Here is a 19,702-nt window from a genome sequence, read left to right on the forward strand (position 1 = left end):
AGTTGAAAGCAGCTTGAAACTTTCAAGCAATTTTCATTCTTGCATGTCTGTAATGACTTGTCCGTTAAGAGGCGAGGGGTTGTTTTTCCACTTTCCAGAGTACGTATAAACACTTAACTCATTAACTCCGCGCATTCCACTCACGTTGGCCGAATGATATTATACATATACCAGGCGAAGAGGCCGTAATCGCGCCGGCCGTGACCTTCTTTCAACAGCGCATTCCTTCCGGTTCGAATATCGCATCGTGTCTATGTTGCGTACGAGTTTCCCCATATATGTGCGGCGTGCCTATTCAGTGCTGTAAAAAACTCGATGCACTCGATCGTAATCACGAGTGAAAATGGCAAGGAATCAACTGTGGCAAATCGCCGCTCGTTGATCGACTTGACCAAGACAGAAAAATGGCATTCGAGTTTTTCTCTGCGTCTTGACGTGATTCGATTCGAGAGGGGATGCGGCTATAAAATTACTCAGCGTGTTACCACATCCGGTGTAGTGTCCGGCTTGTTCACCATGGGTGCGTTCGATTAAGCCAACGCTATTTTCAAATCAAAGTGGGAGTTTTCGGATGAAGAATCAAAACTCAAGTTTCAGAAGAGGAAGATACGAATAAATCACTAAAAAAGCAACGAAGAGGAGTGGAACGGGGAGCAGAGAAGGGTTGTTCAGAGAACTCATTGGATCAACGATTGAAGATCCAGTAGTGAAAGTCCCAAACTCTTCACTTTGTTTCACTCCGATACAACAAATTTTGATACACTTACGTTGTACTCCTTTATAATTCACATTTACATGTAAACATCAAAGTCTTAATTCTATACATAAATAAGCGAGTACAAAAAACAAACAATGAAAAACATACGGCACACGTGTTATACATTTCACAATTTCTCACTTTGTATTATGTACACCAACTAATGCAGTTACTGCGTAGTCAAACGGAAAAAACAGTTCGTTGAGCTTAACCGGAATATTGTATCGTATAAATAATAAATTTCAGTCTGTTGTAACGTTGTAACATTCACTGGCTTTCACACGCGTTCATCAGACGCTTTCCAATGTACATTTCTCGTAAACATCAAAATTAACATGTTCGTTCGTCCGGTTGAGTTAACTTTACGAGTTCTGATACGTTCTATATCCCTGATACGCGATATCCTGCCCGAACGAGTCACCCTGATACGTGTTATGATATCCACCCGGATTCTCGTGGTAAGAGGAATGCTCGATGGGGTATCCGTGATTTAGCGAGCTCTCCTTGTAATGTGGAAAACCGATGCCACTTTGGCTGTAAATCGGTGGCTGATAATTCTGTAGCATTGGCTTGAAGAATTTGAAAAAACCGATCAGGCCTGGGATCACGATTGCCATGAAACCGAGGAACTTTTTGAACGATGCGAGCCCAAGTATCAGGGGCAAGAATAACAGAAGCTTCAACTTGAACAGCTTCAGGACAATCAGCATTGGGATGAACAAACGCTTCAACCGGTTTCGAGCTGGGGAACGATCGAATTGTGATACAATTATAATGCCAAAAGAACACAAGGGAACAAAGTTTGATGTATGCGTTGAAAAATAATTTGGGATCATTGCGCAAGTCCGGATTCGAGCAAGAAAATTGTTGCTTCTGACAGGATATTCTTTTTCGATGGATGCTCAATATTTCAACAAATAAATGTAGCGACAGATAAACGAAATAATAGGATACGATAAACAAGTATGGCGCTGAAGTTTGCAACGTTGGACTCCAACGAAATGATCTAAAAAAATCTTCCAATAATTCCAGTAACTCTCCAATTTCCCCGCCGAACTAGTAGTTTTTCAACCTGCACCGATACTCCGTGCAATAAAAAATTGATGAATTACAAATACTTTTTTCCTTCATTTCGTTGACCTCCAACGTTGCAAACTTCAGCGTCGTTAGATAGTCAGGTAAACAAGTAACGAAAGAGTCAGATAAAAAAAATCGGCGGTTTTCTAGTTCCGACGTTCATGAAATCCCTACCTTAATAGGTGAAAAATTCAAGAGAGTCTATGATGAAAATGGGGAATCTCATTTTGGTCAGACGTTTTTAGACGATTGATAGTCGAATAATCACATCAATAGATCTCTCAAGTTCGTTGGGCAAAAATTTCTGGTAGATTCGTCTTAATACTTACAGAATAAAGTATCTTTTTTGTTTTCCAAAGTATCGATCTCGTCCGCAATTTCATCCAAAAATCTGGGTGAGTATTCATCGTGTTCGCCACTAGCCCAGGACGGAACTTCGACTTCGAACGCCGCAGTTTTGACGAACTTCTCGGCTTTCCTTACTGCGAATTGCACCAGCTGATCCCATTCCGTATCCCCCGATCTGCGATGGGGAAAAATTTCAAAGTATGTTGTCGAAAGATCGTCGAAAATATAACGAAGAAGGAACGTCTCGAAATTAGCATTCTTTTTATTACCTGGGCGTTCCAGTGTACTCGTACGGCTGACGATTCACTTCCTGCACAACGTCTCTAGGCATTCTTACAACTCTAACATTGTCGTTCACACTGTATTCGGATTGATCGAAAAATTGGGAAAAGGAGTTCAGTGCTCTGGATTTGAAACATTCGGCGAAGTCACCACCCAAACAAGCCTGATTAATTTTGGCCAGATAAGGATCAACGTGATGACCTGTACCGAGGCCGATCCAGTCGAAGAGATCCTTGCCCTCTCGAGTCCGATTTCTCACGTTGTTAGTTTCGGAGTTGGTGTCAAAAGGTGTTTGGCCACCGTCTGAAACGAAACACAACAATAAAATAGTCACGAGTGCTCGTCATTATTCAAAGTGCCAATTTTGCTGTGCTTCCGATCGATAAAAACCGAACGGTAAATCGATGACGTGAATTTTCTACATAGCAAAAGTTCCGCCCTTTCCAGAGATAGAAAAGAGCTTAGCATTGACCGACAGTCAGGAAGAAGGTGACGATGGAAGAACGAGTCTCGCGTACCTTTTTCTCCACGCTCCTCGGTCGGGGAATCCTCGAAGGTAACTCGGTCGTTCGCTTGACCTTGAGCAGTCGGTAACGTTATCGACAGTGCCAAAGCCCCTATTAATAATCCTACCACGTTGTTCACCATCTTCTCTGGGTGAAAGACCGCCGGTAACCTGATTTGTAAAACAAAAAAGATTTTTATCAATTTACTGAAATATTCAACAACGTTTTTACCCACGGGGACGAAGTATAGTTACAAAATTCATTTTTTCGTGTCGACGCTTTTGACTTATCTTTCAAAAATTTTTCTATTTTTACCGCACCAAAAATGCATTCGTTTGAATTCACGTGAGTAGCAACAACACATCGTTTTACGTCCACGTGGTTTCCCCATGCAAAAGTGTCACAAATAAATCGAAGCAGAAAGTATAGAATAACGCGTTTTGAAAAATGTCCAGGGTGTTTCGTGTGATCCCCATTTCTTCACTCTTGTATCCATAAAACTTTGACAAGCCGTTTATTTAAAAATTAAATTGAGCTCTGTCAGGTTTGGTTTGCTTATTGAGCCTCCTGGTCGCTAACATCTCCGAACGACCATGAATATTTATGGGAATCGAATTTTATCAGTGTTGCAATTAAGCACAAAGTACTTCGCGAGTCAAAGCAGCAAGTCTCATTTTGTTTAACGTTTTATTTTCATGAATTTTTGCATCTGTGCTCGTGTTTACAAGAAATCGTCTTTGTTGCAATGTTTATAAAAAATTAAGTTGATCTTACCGTGAATCGTCAGAAATTCATAATCCGTGCAAAAGCAAGTTACAAACCATCAAACTATTTGTTTTTTCGTGAATTTTGCAATTTAAAAAGCACTCGAATCAACAACAAACTCAAAATACTTGCTCAAGACGCGGCGCTCATGCGTTGTTCCGACACACTACCTGACAGCATCAGCGTACGCGCGATGGCCACGAAATGCCGTTAGCTTCCACGGGCCAATGGGGGGATTAACCGGCGAAGCATAGTCTCGGCACGTCGTAAGGGGTCCGCTTTTACACGCTTTAAAATTGGTTGGAGAACCTTATCGCTCCCGATTCTTTATAAAGAGATCCAAGTACGTGACAATGCAATTGTGAATGATGGCGGAGTGTACCGTACTTCGTTTGTTCACTTGAGAAACTCGTTTTTCCTCAGGTTGACCATCCGACGGTAAACTATTCCACGTGACTATGTTTTCGCAGGGCTATTCACAGTGCAAGTGAAATTGAAATAACTCAGAACTTGAATAAACTAAAAGTGAATCCGTGTAGTCGGGTTTCCGGAAATTTCGATTCACAACGACGCCTATCACAAGCTATTTCTATACTGAATCGTAATGAAATTCTAGTCCCAGAATCCAACGTTTTCCACAAAACAAAAATACTCTAAATTGTGTCCTTTTTGAATTTGCATACATTTATTTATAAATAGCCCCAAAAATCTTCTGAGCACGTTGCTTTGAAAGCGAATGGAAATGCATTCGAAGATTTATTTTTCGGAGGCTGTGACATTTTTAAATTGTTCAACGAAACACTGCTGACAATTTTATTCTCTTGTCACATTCATGCACAATTTTTTTCGTGATTTTTAAATTTTGTTACTTACCTTTAAGACGAAAAACTGTTCGACTAGAATGCCTTCTTTAGAAAATGAGATTTGAATATACGCAGAAAAGTGGATTTTGCTGACTGAAAAAACTCCACGTCCAGCCCGATCGGTAACTCAGTCATGTATGTGGGATGTATTTTCACGAGCTGGGTTTATATGGGGGAGCTCTGTTACGAGATGAACTGCGAAGCAGAGTGAAAGATCCGTGTGGGTTTGTTGTTACGAAACGTTGTTAGTGGAGCAACGGTGCAGTGGCGATGGGAGCGAAGAAGAAGCGGAGAAAGACAGAAGGTCTCTGCAATTGTCGAAAAATCGAGAGTGAAAGTGATCCACGCATAGGATACGGTACCGGAACTTGGGATTTTTAAGCCTCCCTGCAAACTCGTGTGACGGAGTGAGGGTAAGTTCAGCGAAGTCGTTAAAGAGAGTGTGACCTGCGTTTGGACGCGTCACTGGGAATTCTGCGGTTACACCGGAACGTTGTGTGCGTCATCGTTCCACGAATTGGGTTTTCTACCTGACCACAAAGGGTTATGAAAGTTAATCTTCCGTCTCGTCCACTTTGGCTCTTTCAGATCCGCAACAGAAGAAGCGATGTTGGTACAGTTTCGCGCTTGGAGACGCGTGTCCTCTTCGTTTGCTAAGTAAATAGATTCAGACGCGTGTCTGCGGTAGAGAGCTGAGAGGAAAAGTCCCAGCGCCACTCTTTTCAATCGCACCGACAACGCCCAACAAGGTGAATCCGGTTGATGCTAAATACCTTCAGCGTTTTGTTCAAATACTTTCACTCGGATTTGCGCTGGGAGGCAAACATTTGTTTAGATTATACTCGTTGATATCGGCCAGGGTATATCTTACTCGTGGTTCCCTCGTCGCGTTGAACCAGAGTCGAACTGTGGAGGAGCCTCTCCGTTGGAAAAGTGTCAACAAGACACGGAGAAACTCGTCAGTTACTTTACTTTCGATAAAAATGAAGCTCGTCTCGTTTCGCATTCTCAAATTCAAAAAAAAAATCATTAAATTCACCTACCGAGTCCAGTAATTCATTTTTATTGTTTGATTCTCTTGAAAAGGGTCGCCAGTCAGACAAAAATTCAATCGGAATGGTAAATTTTCGAATATATCAAGCCTTCTGAGTCAAACGAATACAATTAATCCATTTTTTTTATTATTTATACAAGTGTCAAATTTGTTTTTCGTTGCTTTTTTATATAGACTCCCACGATTATTACGTTTAGGAAGGAAGACACAAGAAAACGATCCCAGAGTACAGTTCGCGTTGTATGGAAACTCGAAAATTTTTTTATTCAAGATCAACTGTCAAGAGGATCCGATTGTCAAGTGTCAATCACACAGGAGGGGGTTAAAATCTGTTATTTTTGGAATTCCTTGTTTCTTTGTCAATTCACCATGAGTTCCTCACTCCTAAAACGATCTCTGCTGTTTCGATATCGGAATATCACGTATTCGATAGACAATAAATAAATAAAGAAATAAATAAATAAACAATAATCAACAGAAAAAACGTGACTGAATTTCTTGAAAGGTGAATTAGATACCGAAAGAAGAAACACAAGGGCTCGATTAATCGAGTTGTCAAATCATTGAACGAAATATTTTTCCATCCCTTCTTCAGGTATCTATGCTTTCCGTAAACACTCATACGTACATACGCACACACTGCACATTGACACATTCGCCCAGTGATATTCATTCGCATCAGACATCAAGCAACGAGCTGCAAACATGCAGCATTTTCTTGAAAGCATGTTTAACTCACGTTCAATTTCTTCGCGTAGTGTAATACAATTAAAAAGTGAGTTCCAAATGATTCCCAGCGTACGCACGGTGGAGCTCAAGTTCCGAGATTGATCTTGATATGTCAGAGTCTTCAATTATGGTTTCTTTTTCATGCTCGATATTAAGGAAGTCTGAATGAATGACATGTCACAAATTATCGTTGCCATTATTGAGCGGTTTTACGGATTAAATTTTCATACAAAAGTATGAGAATTCTACAGGATCATTTCTGTGGTGGTTACTCGATTCAGCTTGACGTTAAAAATATGTGAACGAAGGAATGAGTTTCCCACAGTTTGTAGAAGAATTCTAACAACGAACAAAGTCGATGAGCCTCGCGGAACTTGCGGTTGAGTGAGCATAATTTTCCCGAGGCGCATCAAATTAGTTCTCGATTGAAATAACGCGCTTTTTCGTACCTCGTTTCGTCCGTTTTTTTAAATCGTAGTAACGCGTGTGTTATATCATATTCATAATTTTCGCGCTTGCACCAGTTTGTCAATGTCCTGATAGGTCGCCAACATCGCTTGGTTCTGTCGGAGACTCGGATCGTCTCGTGCCACTTCGCAAGAGGAATAAATGTTCTCGCACCTCACGCCATCCTGTCCGTCTTTGGCGGCCTTCATGTATCTGAAGAAGCGCAAAACATCGGGATTATCGCTGCTTGGCCGTCGGAGCTCGTTCAATTCCCTCGACAACTGTGCTGAGACGAGATTCGAATACGGTGCGTAACGCGCCGGACTTCGATACATCGCGCAAACTGCAAATTCTCGACAACCTTCCGTTGTGTGTCCCAACCTCGAAAAAACAGCATCCAGACGCGACAATAATGGCGAATAAAATGGATCGTAGTTCGTCAGCAGCAGAGAACTCGTTGGGATTTCGTGGAAAACCTTTTAGGGAAAAAACAGTTTTTGTAGTTTCTAGTGGTAACGACAATAACGAAATTGAGAGCATTGGGTTTATAGAATTTGAAACTTTCACGTGAAATTTGTGAGATCAACGAAGCTATCCCAGCTGTTACTCACTGAATTCAAATAAAAAAAAAAAAAAAAAAAAAAAAAAAAAAAAAAAAAAATTAAAGCATCGATAAACTTATTAATTATGGAATTTATTATTCAGTAAAATTCTCGAAAAGTCTTGCAAAAAGTACGGTACAGTTACCCTCGAGCTGTGTCATTCTCAGTGTTATAACGAAAAGTTAACATTTTATCAAAATTCTACGACAGAATTCCCGCCAGGATAGAGGATTTTTGTTGACCCCATTTTTCGTCGTTTCATCGTGAATATAAATTTGAAATAAAGTATATTTACAAACAGAGTGCATGCGGTGGTATAAAACGTGAAGAAATGTGAAAAAAGTGATGGAAAAAACACCAAATTAAGTGTGCGTGAAAAAATGGTTAAGGGGTCAATTCGGTGAAAAAAATTTTAATAATTTTTTTAGACGCTACAGATAATACAAATCTATTTTTATGATTGTGATATCATAATACAATATATAGTCAAAATGTCCTGGATTTTTAAAAGTTGAATATCAATAGTTAACTCGAGGGTAGCAGAGATAGTTCGGAAAAAAGTTGTCTACCGATGAACAGTGTAAACCGAAATCTACTCGACCGATCCTTTCGAAATTTAGCATGTTACTTCCTCACACAATTGACCAGGTATGTGCGAGAGGTTTTTTCCAATTTTTCATAATTATCAATTTTACAATAACAAATAGGCTCATCTTTTAGGCGAAAATCAGCAGTGTTATCACTTCTAAGTCTCACAAAAAATGCAAAAAATCGAAAAAAAATCCTTTCGTAGGTACCTGGTCAATTGTGTAAGGAATTAACATGCCAAATTTCAAATAGAACGGTCGAGTAGATTTCTACTTATACTGTTCACTGATGGACAACTTTTTTCTGAAGTGCCTCTGAAGATTTGCTACCATCGACTTAATTATTGTCGTTCGGGTTTTAGAAATTCCGGTAATATTGTTCATGAAATTCTGGTAATATGACGTCGAAATCAATAAAATTGATTTGCGATTACCCGTAGTGTCTAAAAAAATTCTTAAAATTGAACCTTTTTTCATTGAATAGGCATTACCACACCCTTAAGACGATTGAATATTATCGGATTTATTATTATTGATCATGCGATATTGTAATCTACTTGGATGTATAACTGGAAATATTCTTAATAAAATATGCGCACGTTGGAGATCATTTTTCAATACACATTTTCAGAATACCACAGGAATTCAGGAGAGCTCCTGAAATTCATGGAATTGAATATCCAACACATTCCAGCGGGATCTCAATCGAATTGCTGGAATCTAATGCTGTTCTGTAATATCTGGAGGTCAAGAGGACGTCGATTCGACTCATTTGTATAGTCGTGAGAATTGGTTCATAATAATCATTTGAATCGCGCTTGGTGAGAACGAGTCTGATTCTTACCTTGAAATCTTGCTTTTTGGGGAGTCCAGATGCTACGTGCCTTGTGTAATAACGATCGGAATAGAAATTGACATTGGGAAGCCGAGGATCGACGAACGAGTATCTCGAAGCTATTTCCGGTTTTTTTGTGAGCATACTCTCGTCATACATAGCGGAAGCTGGTAGAGTCCCTAATGGTTGTCGCGTCATATAATCCTCGCTGTACAAATCGGAATTGTCCTTGAACTCAAAGTTTTCTTCAGGCTGAGCTGTAGCGCCTTGTGAAGTTTGAGCAAATGACGATAGCCCTGGAAACATGTACGATATACGATTCGAGGAAAGAGACAAAAAAGTTCAAAACTAGTGAAAGAAGTATCGACGATTATCGAAAAATCTTCTTACCTTTTCCGACGATTTTACCGAGACTGCCAATGAGACTGGGCAGGAGGAGCGCAAGAAGGACACTCTTTACCAACTTGGCGCCAATCACTAATGGTATCAACAGCTTCTTGAGACCAAATGCTAGAAAACCAAGTCCGAAGCCTGTTAAAAACGTGTTTTTTCCATCTACAGTAGTAGCTGAAAGCAAAAGTACCAGCGCCATTAAAGCTCTGCGGTTAGTCCATAAAAGCCATGCGCTCTGCTGTCTTAGATATCGCCTTCGTGTTCCACTAATCTCTCTATGCGACTGCCCTACGAGAAAGCGTTTTGGCACGCTCTCCGGTGAAGTTTTCTGTGAAATAATTCCAGTATATCAGCTGAAAGGTTTAACTAGCTTTGAACCCCGAGCTAAAAAGTATCGAGTTTAGAGAGAAAAAATAAATAATCGATACCCTCGTTCCAGGCAGATACTAGATTAGCAATGAATTCATGTCATTCATTCCAAGCAGCAATTACAATTTGCGTAGAGATATTTTTGAGTGAAGGCATTCGGCGTATGCGTCGGTTCGTGGAATGGAAGCTCCAGCAGAAAGGATTTAGATTTAAAAATACGATAGATTCGATTTTATCAGTAGTTTAAAATTGTGTTTTCAGCGAATGGTATTTCCGAGCAACCCAAAATCCTTGGAGAATATTCATAGGCTTTATAAATTCAGCGAATTATAATTCAGCATAGCAAGTTTCAAGCGAATAAAGCGACTATAGAAAGAGCCACGTGCTAAAATAATGAAAGTCAGTAAAAGCGATAGAAAATCAAAAAGAACGCTCACCTCCGAAGAAAGTTCGCGCTTGGCGATAAGTCACGAGTTCATTTGGCATGCTAATTCTCAGCACATGATTTTTAGCGAACCTGTGAACTTTATCTAAAATATCATATTTTCCTAAATTAACTCTAAAATCCCGGATAGGATCAGTGGCGTTTTTAGTTTTCACTATTTGAAGTGACTCGGTAAGATTAATGGCATCAAAGTTATCCATATTTTCCAAAATATCAGAGAGACACTCTTTGAGACAGGCCATTGAAACTCCACCGCTGCACTCGTCTACTTGATCCATTCGGTCCAGAGTGTGGCTGGGATGACTTTCGCTCGACAGATTTCCGAGTCTTTCTGCCTCAGCGTCGTGAAGATTTTTGCGATCGGTATGAATCATGTCGCTGATATCTAGATCGAGTTTCGTAGGTTTATCGTCCATCGAATGGGGGTGAGTCTGAGGGTTTTCGATTCCCGGATCAACCATGTCAGGGATCTGAGTCGCAAAAGAGGATTGTTCAGCCTCCTCATCTCGAGGGTCATCGTAATGGATTTCATTGTTTTCAGAATTCTCAGTCACTTCTTCCGTAACGTCCAACGACCTTTCGCTGACCTTGACCCCGAAGGACACGCCAAGCAGACACGCGAGTGTAACAAACACGAAGGCTAGCGTTGTCCATCGACTTTTTGTCGCTACCCAATGGGCCATTCTCTTGCTGGCTATCTCCGTTCCTTTCACCCAGCTTTTAACGAGCCACTCAACCCTTGTCACCGCAGGTGTTACAAGCGATACAACATCTGCATCGTAACCTTGGCTGGATGACTTCTGCGACCTGCAATAGAAAAATGAATCCACCATTATTTTCCCGATTACATTTTTACTCAAATGAAGCGTATAATATCATATCCATAATCCCGTTGATTGCGGGGCTATCAAAATCGCGTGGAAGGCCTTTAAAACTTGTTTCGATGTTAACAGAATTCGAGAAAGTGCCTAACGGCTCATACGTCTAAATAGAACGAGCTTCTAACGCTCGTTCCGAGTTCTTAGCGTGCCATGATGTCACCTCGACACCGAGGTTCGCTCATTATGACGGACCTGAGTGTGTTCATCGACTACAGACCCGTTGAAACCAACCTGAATAGAACCCATCAATAATTCACATAGAAATGGTAAAAACTATGTGAAATCAAGACAACCTGCTGCGATGCTTGGATCATGTGAGAACTCCTTACGCGTAGTCTGAGACAAAAATTAACCTGGATAGTCGAGGGCGGATCTGGCCCATCGAGTCGATCTTCACTCTCCTTTATGGGCCACTGGTCGGCTCAGTGAATTCGGCACAGCAGCTCAACGGGGGGCTCTCTGTTCAGTTTCGAATTAAGAAACTCGAACGAGACCTTCGACCAGGTTTATTTACATGAGTTAGTCTCCAAATTTCACGAACTTACACGAAGCATAATTAAACGTATGCTGCTCGAAGACTCAACGGCGAGCCCATTCGCTGACCGGGTGAATGTACTTTGGAGTATGGACAGTCTCGAATAAGTTTCGATTCCTTGAACCTGATAATCGCGGTTACGGAAAAGCATGCTTTGCATCGTCATTATACGAGTACATGCTACTCGGAGGAATTAAAAACCTTGATTCAAGTGACCCAGAGCTGGAGTAGTTTCTGCCAAGAGCAATCCGTATTTTCAAGAATCTCGAAGTATCTTCAATTTGGACATCACGGAAAATTGAGCTCGTTTAAATGAACCGATTTTTACAGCTCCCTTTCGGCAAGTGGGCAATTTAAATTACGAACTTACTCGTTAAGCACGGCAGGACGTTCATTCAGTCAAGATCACGTCCTTCAATTGCGGTCCACGTAAAATAAAAAATAATAAACAGCACCGGTAAAACTGGATTGACGAAAAATAATTGAAACTTCGTTTTTGCTCAGGGAATATTAGAAAATAAGAATATTCTCGTGGACTAGGAACTCGTTTCGTTTTAGTGTCGAGTGTGTTCGACGGACGACACGGTACTGGCGAGCAGAGCCGGAGAATCGGCGGGACTAACCGATCTGGGTTACCCGGCCATTCGTCCGTCGCTTCTTCTTGCTGCTTACCTCGCGTCCATTCGTACCTACACGGTATAGATATAAATATGCGTATACACATCGATGATACAGCGCACAAAATTCACCGTCGATTCTCCTTCCTTTTTCATTTTCTCGGCTGTGCGTTAACCCATCGCCTAAAAATCTTTCCACCGCTTGAAGCACCGCCGCTCTTTCTCAAATTTCGTGGTTCCGTGTTTTCGTCGTCCCGAGCAGTAAATTTTCCTCTTTTTATCGATTATTTTTATCGAAAATACTCCATCAATAAGAAGGCCCATTGGAATTTTCACCGGATGTGGACAAACGAGCCTGAGTCTGCAGCACAGATGCATAAAATTTGAGGAAAAAGTTCTCGCTGTCAGTCGGAAAAATCTTACTCCATGACACACACAAAAAATGACACTTGGTGCTTGAAGTTAAAGTACTTTGGGTTTTGCCGCACGGAGATACACTGCCGACCGATGAATAACCGTTCGATCGTTAAATAATAAATTTTTATGCGCCAGCACTCGAGTTTTGGTATTTCCTTTTTAGGTATAAATTCCTCTTTGTTCACGGATCGTACAAAACATAAACATACAAATCATCAGTTCGGCGAAGCGTGAAATGGTCGTAAATGATGGAAATGTGGATCTCAAACGATCTTTGGAGTAACACGTTCCTTCGTTACATTGCCAAAAGGATGTTTTTCTGAAAAATTGTTCATGCAGCTCAAATTCAATGACGGATTGGCTCGAGCGGATCTGACAAGAAATTTCGGAGTAAAAGGCGAGAGTGCCGAGTCCTCGCGACGCGGGCGTTGTTTCCCCTGACCGATTTTTTTCGTTCAATCGGAATTGAGCTTCTGTGCAATTCTACCGACGATTGATCGCCATGCTCCAAATCGACCCTTAAAGTGCACAAATCGCACATTCCGCGTAGTTTCTGGAACCGTCATAACTGAATCTCCGATTCTCTTTGTCACATAAACATAACTTGAAAAAAGGTGAATTATAGTTGCGTGTATTCGCCGATATATGGACAAAGTTCCGTTACGTTAATGTGACTTTTTTCGTTCCCTCGCATAACGTAACGGTCGAGTTGACCGGTGCACTTTGCTGGCAGATCGAACTCAGGTTGGCGTGTCGAACATTTTACTTTTCGATTATATCGTACGTCCGGATTTAATGTTTGATTATCGTTATTAACGAACAACCGGAACGAAGGAACGCGGAGAAGCCCAAACGAGAGCCAGGCACAAAGAGACCGAGAAACGATGACGAAGGAAACGAATCGAACGACGCCATCAGGCAGTCGGTAACTCAGCAAACATTGTTACCTCCCAAATATCGTACGGTTATTGTGAAGAAGAAATAATGTATAATATCAGTGTTCCAACCTCTTCGCACATTTCTCATTGCAAAACAATAATCATCGAGTATCGACTTGAAATCCACTATTGCTCCTGCAACAACTTCCAGGAACTGCTTGTCATTTTCGGAAGTATGACGTTCTTACAATGTTATTGTTGATAGGAAACCGATAATTTCGTTCAATAATGAACTGCTGAACAAAAAACGAAGCTAAAAAAAAGTAGACATTGACTCCTACATTAAATGAGTTCCAACTTTTCATCATGAGGTTTCTTCTCTTTCATTACAGGCTTATCAAGAAGACGGAAAATGTTTTAAAAACTTTTAACGATGAAAAAGTTTTTCGAAGTGTTTTCGATTATTTTGAAGATCTGTGGAGAGATTCTGGCTTCTGCGGAGAGCACTGGAGACAGACACTGCCTTCCAGACGTCTCGCTTATTGTTGTATGTTGAACTTATTGATGGAATGTTCGGAACGAATTCATTGGTACTTGCACAAATCGGTTATTAACGAGGAAACATGAGCTACCGAATTTTTGCTACTGACGAGAATGATCATTTTCGAATTCTGATCTTTTCAAACCATTTTTTTTCATCAAACTGTATAGTTGAGAAAAAATGAGTGTTGCTCGAGCGATTTGAACGAGTAAACATTCTTTGAAGCAGATGATTCGTTATGAGTTGAAAAGGTGCGTACGTGCTCAGTATCCATAGAGCCGATACATGGACGCACACGCCGGTGGCACCCATCCAAATCTGTCAGTGGGTCAGTGGTGCCACGAGGCCAATGGACTTGCGGTGGGCGTTCTCAATAATCCTTGTCGACCTTGAGGGAGAAACACTACCTGTTTGCTCCCTCGTGTGGCAAAGGAGGTCATTTCCTCGTAGAGTCCCCCGAATTTCGTTCTCCTCTCTTGACGCGTGTGTTTTCAATAATCCAATGATCGTGTATCCAAATTTTGCGACAAATGCTGGAGAAGTGAGTCAGAAGGTATCGAACGAATTCTCGGAAATCGTGAAAGAAACGGTTTCGTTGCGTTCACGTTGGCAGAAACATTTTCTTTAGTTCTGAAACCTCGAATTCTTCAATCACATTCGTTTTCGTCGACCAATTTCGAATCGATAAATGATCATTGAGGTAAATTTTTGAAAGAAAAAATTGAAATCTTTTCATTGAAATATTTTCTGAGTTTTTTTCTAAACATTTTTTCCTCAATTCACCCACTTTCGCCATTTCGAATCGACTTTATCTTTTTTTCTTTACAAAACCATTTTTTCGTCAAAAACATCATTCGAATATCTCCAATATTCTATAGTTCTAATCTTAATGAGCAAAGTAACGAACTGATAGGGAGCCAGGATGGATTCCAGGCAATAAATAACGATCAATGAAGCATCGAGATTCAAATTCCCCCAGACCACTTTTCCGTCCTTTTATTCGCACCATATAAACCGTCGACCCGAGTTTTTCAAAGGCGAAATATTCGACACTGCGCAAAGCAGTAAAGCCATTTCCAACCATTATTTCCGTAGTTAATATTGAGCAGCGGTTTTCTCGAATTGATTCATCACCGCCGTTGTCTGTGATTTCCGTAATAAGCTGAATAGGGTCCATAACCGTGATATCCTGCCCCGCCGTAGCCCAAACCAGCCACGAGGTCGTTCCTGTGACCCCATCCTGGTGGCTCGTCTTGCGCGTATCCTGAAATCGTAATAAAATATTTCAAAATTCGCAAATTAAACAACCAAATGATCGTTACAATGAAATGTCAATTAAAATCATTTTTCTAGGACGTATTTGACAAAATTACTTGATAAAAAATCTCCTTCGTTCTGAAGAATAAATGCATATATAAGTAACCATGGAAAAGAATCATAAAAGCTTGTGTCGCTAAACGCGAAGTATACTCGATGAGGAACGTCAATTAAACAAGGATTCAGGGCATGAAAAAGTATTCAGTCCCAGCTCAGATATTATTTCACACCTCAGAGTCTCGATCGTATGAGATTGCGATTGGATTAAGGGGACAAAGTAATTTCTTGAAGCTCATACATTTTCATAACAATAAACAAATAATTGTTTATTTTTAAGCATGAAATTGATAAAAATGGAAAAAATAAGTAAATTCATTATTCAGTGGAATTAATCGTTGAATTGTTAAATGTTTCTGGTAAATGAATGCTTACCCGTCGGATAATCAACAGGAGTTTCAGCCGCTGTAGCCCAAGTGTGAAAGGGATAATTGTGCGGCATTTGATACGGGACTTTACAGATCTTAAGATGCTTGAGGATGGATGGTAGGAAAAGACCACCGATAACTATGAGCTTCTTGATGAAATGCACACCGAGCAGTATCGGCAGTAATAACAGCTTCAGTTTCACGAGGTTCAACAGTATGAGGATCGGAAATATTAAGTTCTTTTTCTTCTTGAACAAGCGCCAGTCATCTGTGTCAAAAGAAGAAAATCTTATTTTTATTCAGTTCATTATTGTCGCCCTATTCGAGCCAAAAGGTTCGATTTTATAGTGAGAGGAATCGGTTTATAACTCGTCGACAAGATTGAATGTGTTGCTGACCTGGAATGTAACACTCTCGATAGCCTGCTCCTACTTATTATCACAAAAATGAACGTTAGAATGTTCAACGATTCGAAACTAAAGTCAACACCACAATTTCTTCGATTTGTAGATGCTCTCGAAGGGTCTTAATTAAGAGATGAACAAAGTAGAACATGAATTTGAGGCTTTCTACTTCGAATCTAATGGTCGGTGATCCTGTTGTTTCGAAAGATTTATTCCGTGTAAAGGCGCTTCATCTGGGAATGTTTTCCGACGGACTGAATAAACACATAATTGCGAACTTTTCACCATGGATTTATCCATATGAAAAGGGCAGCAAAGTTGTCAGGCACAATAATGAGCGACGACTCCGAGCTCAAAAAAATGTAAAGTATGCTTTAAATATGAATAAACATAAGGTGGAAAGTTCACAAACGTATGCAATGTTGGTCAAAAAAAAAATCCGAAAAAAGTAAAAAAGCTTTTACACGAGCTGACTGCTTATTCTTTTATAATATTATTTGTTCAGCCTAAAAAGCAAACATTGCACCGAAACAACGTTTCAACACTTCTGTTACTATTTTTCAACTCCGAGGATCCAAGCTAATATTTCAATTAGAGTTTTTTTCATTTTTCTAAAAAAAATTATTTCACCTTGGGATTTCAGATATTTGAAGATTCACAACGATGCTTCTATATAATTTTAAGGGTCCAACACAATTCAGTAATTCAGAAAGTCTCAATGGACCATTTGGGCATAGAAAACAATTTAAATCATTCCAGCAAACACTTTTTCATAATAACGAAGTCACTATAAACTAAGCACTCGTAACCGAATTTCTCTCCCCCTTATTATACAAATTATGAAAAAGCAACGAACTATCGACGTGTCTTCGCAGTCTGAAAACGAAATTGGTGCACAAAGAACTTGCCATTCCATTCGACAACAGCTCCAATGTTTTATATAATAATTGTCAAAAGAGAATTGCCAGCAAAGTAGGTGTAGCTATCCGATAAAAAAAAGTACATTCCGTTCCGTTACAAGAAAAATATTTTTGAAGCATCTGCAAGCGAGCGTAAATCTGTTACGTTCTCCCCGAAGATAATAAGAATATGATGAAAGCCAATAAAAACTTTTTACCCTTCGCTCAAGAATAGTATAGAAAACAAATATCGTAATATCGAATAAGTCTCTCGAGTTATCCTCGGCTAACAGGGATCGAAAAAAAAATAAATCTACAAATCTTGGAGCACGAACAAAAACAACATTCCGTCATAGGAGATTTAATGATCCTAAGCAGCGAGCGATGGTTCTGGTTTGAAAAAGATCAGCAACGAATTTATCTCTACGGACTAAATCGTTTTTGTCGATATGGAAGGTGCGTTGAGTCTCCTTCATCTTTTAGTGGCTTTTTTGATCTCGAGCTGAACTGGAACTCAACTGACCTGGTTTCCCTCTTTGCATATCAAGCATCTCGTCCTCGTCGAGTATCATCGGGCCAGATGCGAGGGCTCTTGCGCCTACCGGCTGATCGTACGTATACACCAATGCACGTCTCGTCACCACATCTTCGGCGATGTCTCTAACGAATTTGAGCGTTTCGCCAACTCCGAATTTGAGATCACGAGGCTTCGGGAATTCGGGCAATATTGGAACCGTGTTCGTTGACGGTATCCTTATAACCCTGAAGGGTCCGTAACTTATCTCCTGAATCAAGGAAAACCAGTCAGTAAACGATAGACAACGATTTAATAATCAGAAATCACGAGATCAGTGAAATTATTAAAATTTCAATGTGCCCAAACATTTTCTTATAACAAGGTGAATTTTTCGGAATATTTCTGTTCAACGACCCCGTCGACAAAGTTATTTTTGTTGAAATCGACGAAGAAGCAAAGAAAGAAAGAAATCGACAGTGAAGCGATCGTCCTACCTTTTGCCTGACGACTTCGTTGAGCCACCGCACCACCCTGTATTTCCCACATACGATAACATTTTTTTTCACGATGCAATCTCGCCGGCAACGTTCGACGAAGTCGTTAGGCGAAGATTCGTCGAGAATATGTGAGGAAGAGTGTCCCAACAGGAGGAACATGAGGATGCTGCATTTAACAACTCTACATAGTAGCGTACCATTGGCACCGGCACCGATTGAACGTTCCCAATGACGTGACCTTTCCCGCACTCGGTCGAAGGTTGTTAACAGCATTTTGCCGTTGCGTATGTAAGCGTTCGTTTACGTATAAATTAATCATTAATTTAACTGTACTGAGTCGTCATTTGAAGTATTGTTTCAAACTCTGATGGATATCACATTGGTTTTTCCCTTTCTTGCTTCGTTTACGAAATTATCGATGATGGCACATTGAACGAAGTTCATTCACGCTCGTGCAGAGTAGTGTGGTAAATTTCAACTGTTATTCCATCGGAAATAGCACAATTATATTTTCCGTGCACAAGCTCTTCGTCGAGTGTGTAACAAACGCAAATTCTTTGACTGCCAACGAAATATCAAAAGAATTCGTGAATTACATCGTTGACACATGCAAGCACGCAAATAAGCACGAAATTAGAGATTACAAACACGAGAACGCCGACGAGCTCACTGATCTTGCTTAGAGGATCTCTTGAGCATATATACGAGATACGATTTAGGTCGGTGGGGGTAACGGTCCATGTGGCTTAGATTCGTCCTGCAAGAGCGAGGAGATTGCACACTGTGCTCTTCTCTCTGCTGCTGCAGACTCCAGCTCCATGCGTTGTCAAATCTATATCTGTATGTGTCCGGTGTTTAGAAATATGTCGGGACACATACGTTTGTTTAGGTTACACTGAGAAAAAATGATTCCATATTATTAGTAATGGCATCGCTTATCTCATTGAAAACGTTACAATCGGAGTGCTTGAGTCTCGTTAATTTGAAGCTGGAGTCTTCTCGTACGACTCTATCATCCGAATGTTTACGAACATCACGCATTCCATTCGCATCGTCCAATCCGACAGTTTGTTTATCCAAAAGCTATTTACTCTCGGTGCAGCCAGAATGACCACCAACCGTTGCTGCCAACGATTCTTCACTATTTTTTTTTTTTTTTTTTTTTGATAGAGAAAAATAACGTTGCTATGAGGACTCGCGAGGCTTTGAATTTGTTCAGAAACTTTATCATCAATAGTAGTATCCTGAAAAAGACAGTAAAAATGTCGATAGAAAAGGGCTCTCGAGAGATAATTACTGATATTCCTATAGCTAGCGTCTCGCCATAAGCGCTGTTAGCAGACGTTATTCCACGTATTAATCCAATTCGATAAAAAAACACTTCATCCGGTTATTCCTCAAGTAACCAGTCGTGTGAATTCGAGTGCGTTGAGTATATTTGCAATTAGAAGCACTGCACATGAGTATACAGACACGTTGAATCTTGAATTTATTCGTTCGTAGTCTCTGACTGACACGAGAGCTTAGCAAATAGAGTAAAACCGTCGAAACTTGGCGTTTGGCTTTCAACTCAAAGGAATAAGGTAATCCGTCAATTTTTGTAAAAGTTTAATTAACATAATTCTAAATCGACACAAACGAATTTAAAAAAAGGAGTCACAAGTTGCAGGGTTCAAAAACCTTGAAAAACTTATCTGAGAGGGACACCACGTTCC

The 19,702-nt window shown here is 40.3% G+C and overlaps 2 protein-coding genes across 2 annotated transcripts; both read right to left on the reverse strand.

The window, feature by feature from the left end:
- Positions 1-684: 684 nt before the first annotated feature.
- On the reverse strand, positions 685-11,991 carry LOC122407366 (uncharacterized). The gene is made up of 9 exons (XM_043413531.1): positions 11,846-11,991; positions 10,052-10,866; positions 9,243-9,362; positions 8,862-9,148; positions 6,892-7,304; positions 2,983-3,140; positions 2,452-2,767; positions 2,164-2,357; positions 685-1,499 (listed from the first exon to the last, which is right to left on the reverse strand). Exons 2-9 carry the CDS (start codon positions 10,740-10,742, stop codon positions 1,120-1,122), a joined length of 2,559 nt encoding a protein of 852 aa, XP_043269466.1. The 5' UTR covers positions 10,743-10,866; positions 11,846-11,991; the 3' UTR covers positions 685-1,119.
- Positions 11,992-14,650: 2,659 nt separating this feature from the next.
- Positions 14,651-18,643, reverse strand: LOC122405949 (uncharacterized). Its single transcript, XM_043411037.1, has 4 exons — positions 17,985-18,643; positions 17,497-17,758; positions 15,678-15,938; positions 14,651-15,192 (listed from the first exon to the last, which is right to left on the reverse strand). Exons 1-4 carry the CDS (start codon positions 18,258-18,260, stop codon positions 15,059-15,061), a joined length of 933 nt encoding a protein of 310 aa, XP_043266972.1. The 5' UTR covers positions 18,261-18,643; the 3' UTR covers positions 14,651-15,058.
- Between the last annotated feature and the right edge of the window lie 1,059 nt (positions 18,644-19,702).

Source organism: Venturia canescens, chromosome 2 (genome assembly GCF_019457755.1).
Source record: "Venturia canescens isolate UGA chromosome 2, ASM1945775v1, whole genome shotgun sequence".
Taxonomy (NCBI): domain Eukaryota; kingdom Metazoa; phylum Arthropoda; class Insecta; order Hymenoptera; family Ichneumonidae; genus Venturia; species Venturia canescens.

Excerpts from the sequence above, each read along its gene's own strand:
- LOC122407366 (XM_043413531.1), bottom strand. The coding sequence starts at position 10,742 with ATGGCCCATTGGGTAGCGACAAAAAGTCGATGGACAACGCTAGCCTTC. Across the intron at positions 2,768-2,982 it reads CGAGGAGCGTGGAGAAAAAG|ACGGTGGCCAAACACCTTTT; the intron begins GTACGCGAGACT and ends GTTTCGTTTCAG. Across the intron at positions 1,500-2,163 it reads CAAAAAAGATACTTTATTCT|CTCGAAACCGGTTGAAGCGT; the intron begins GTAAGTATTAAG and ends ATCGTTCCCCAG.
- LOC122405949 (XM_043411037.1), bottom strand. The coding sequence starts at position 18,260 with ATGCTGTTAACAACCTTCGACCGAGTGCGGGAAAGGTCACGTCATTGG. Across the intron at positions 15,939-17,496 it reads TATGCAAAGAGGGAAACCAG|ATGACTGGCGCTTGTTCAAG; the intron begins GTCAGTTGAGTT and ends CTTTTGACACAG. Across the intron at positions 15,193-15,677 it reads TCCTGTTGATTATCCGACGG|GATACGCGCAAGACGAGCCA; the intron begins GTAAGCATTCAT and ends TTACGATTTCAG.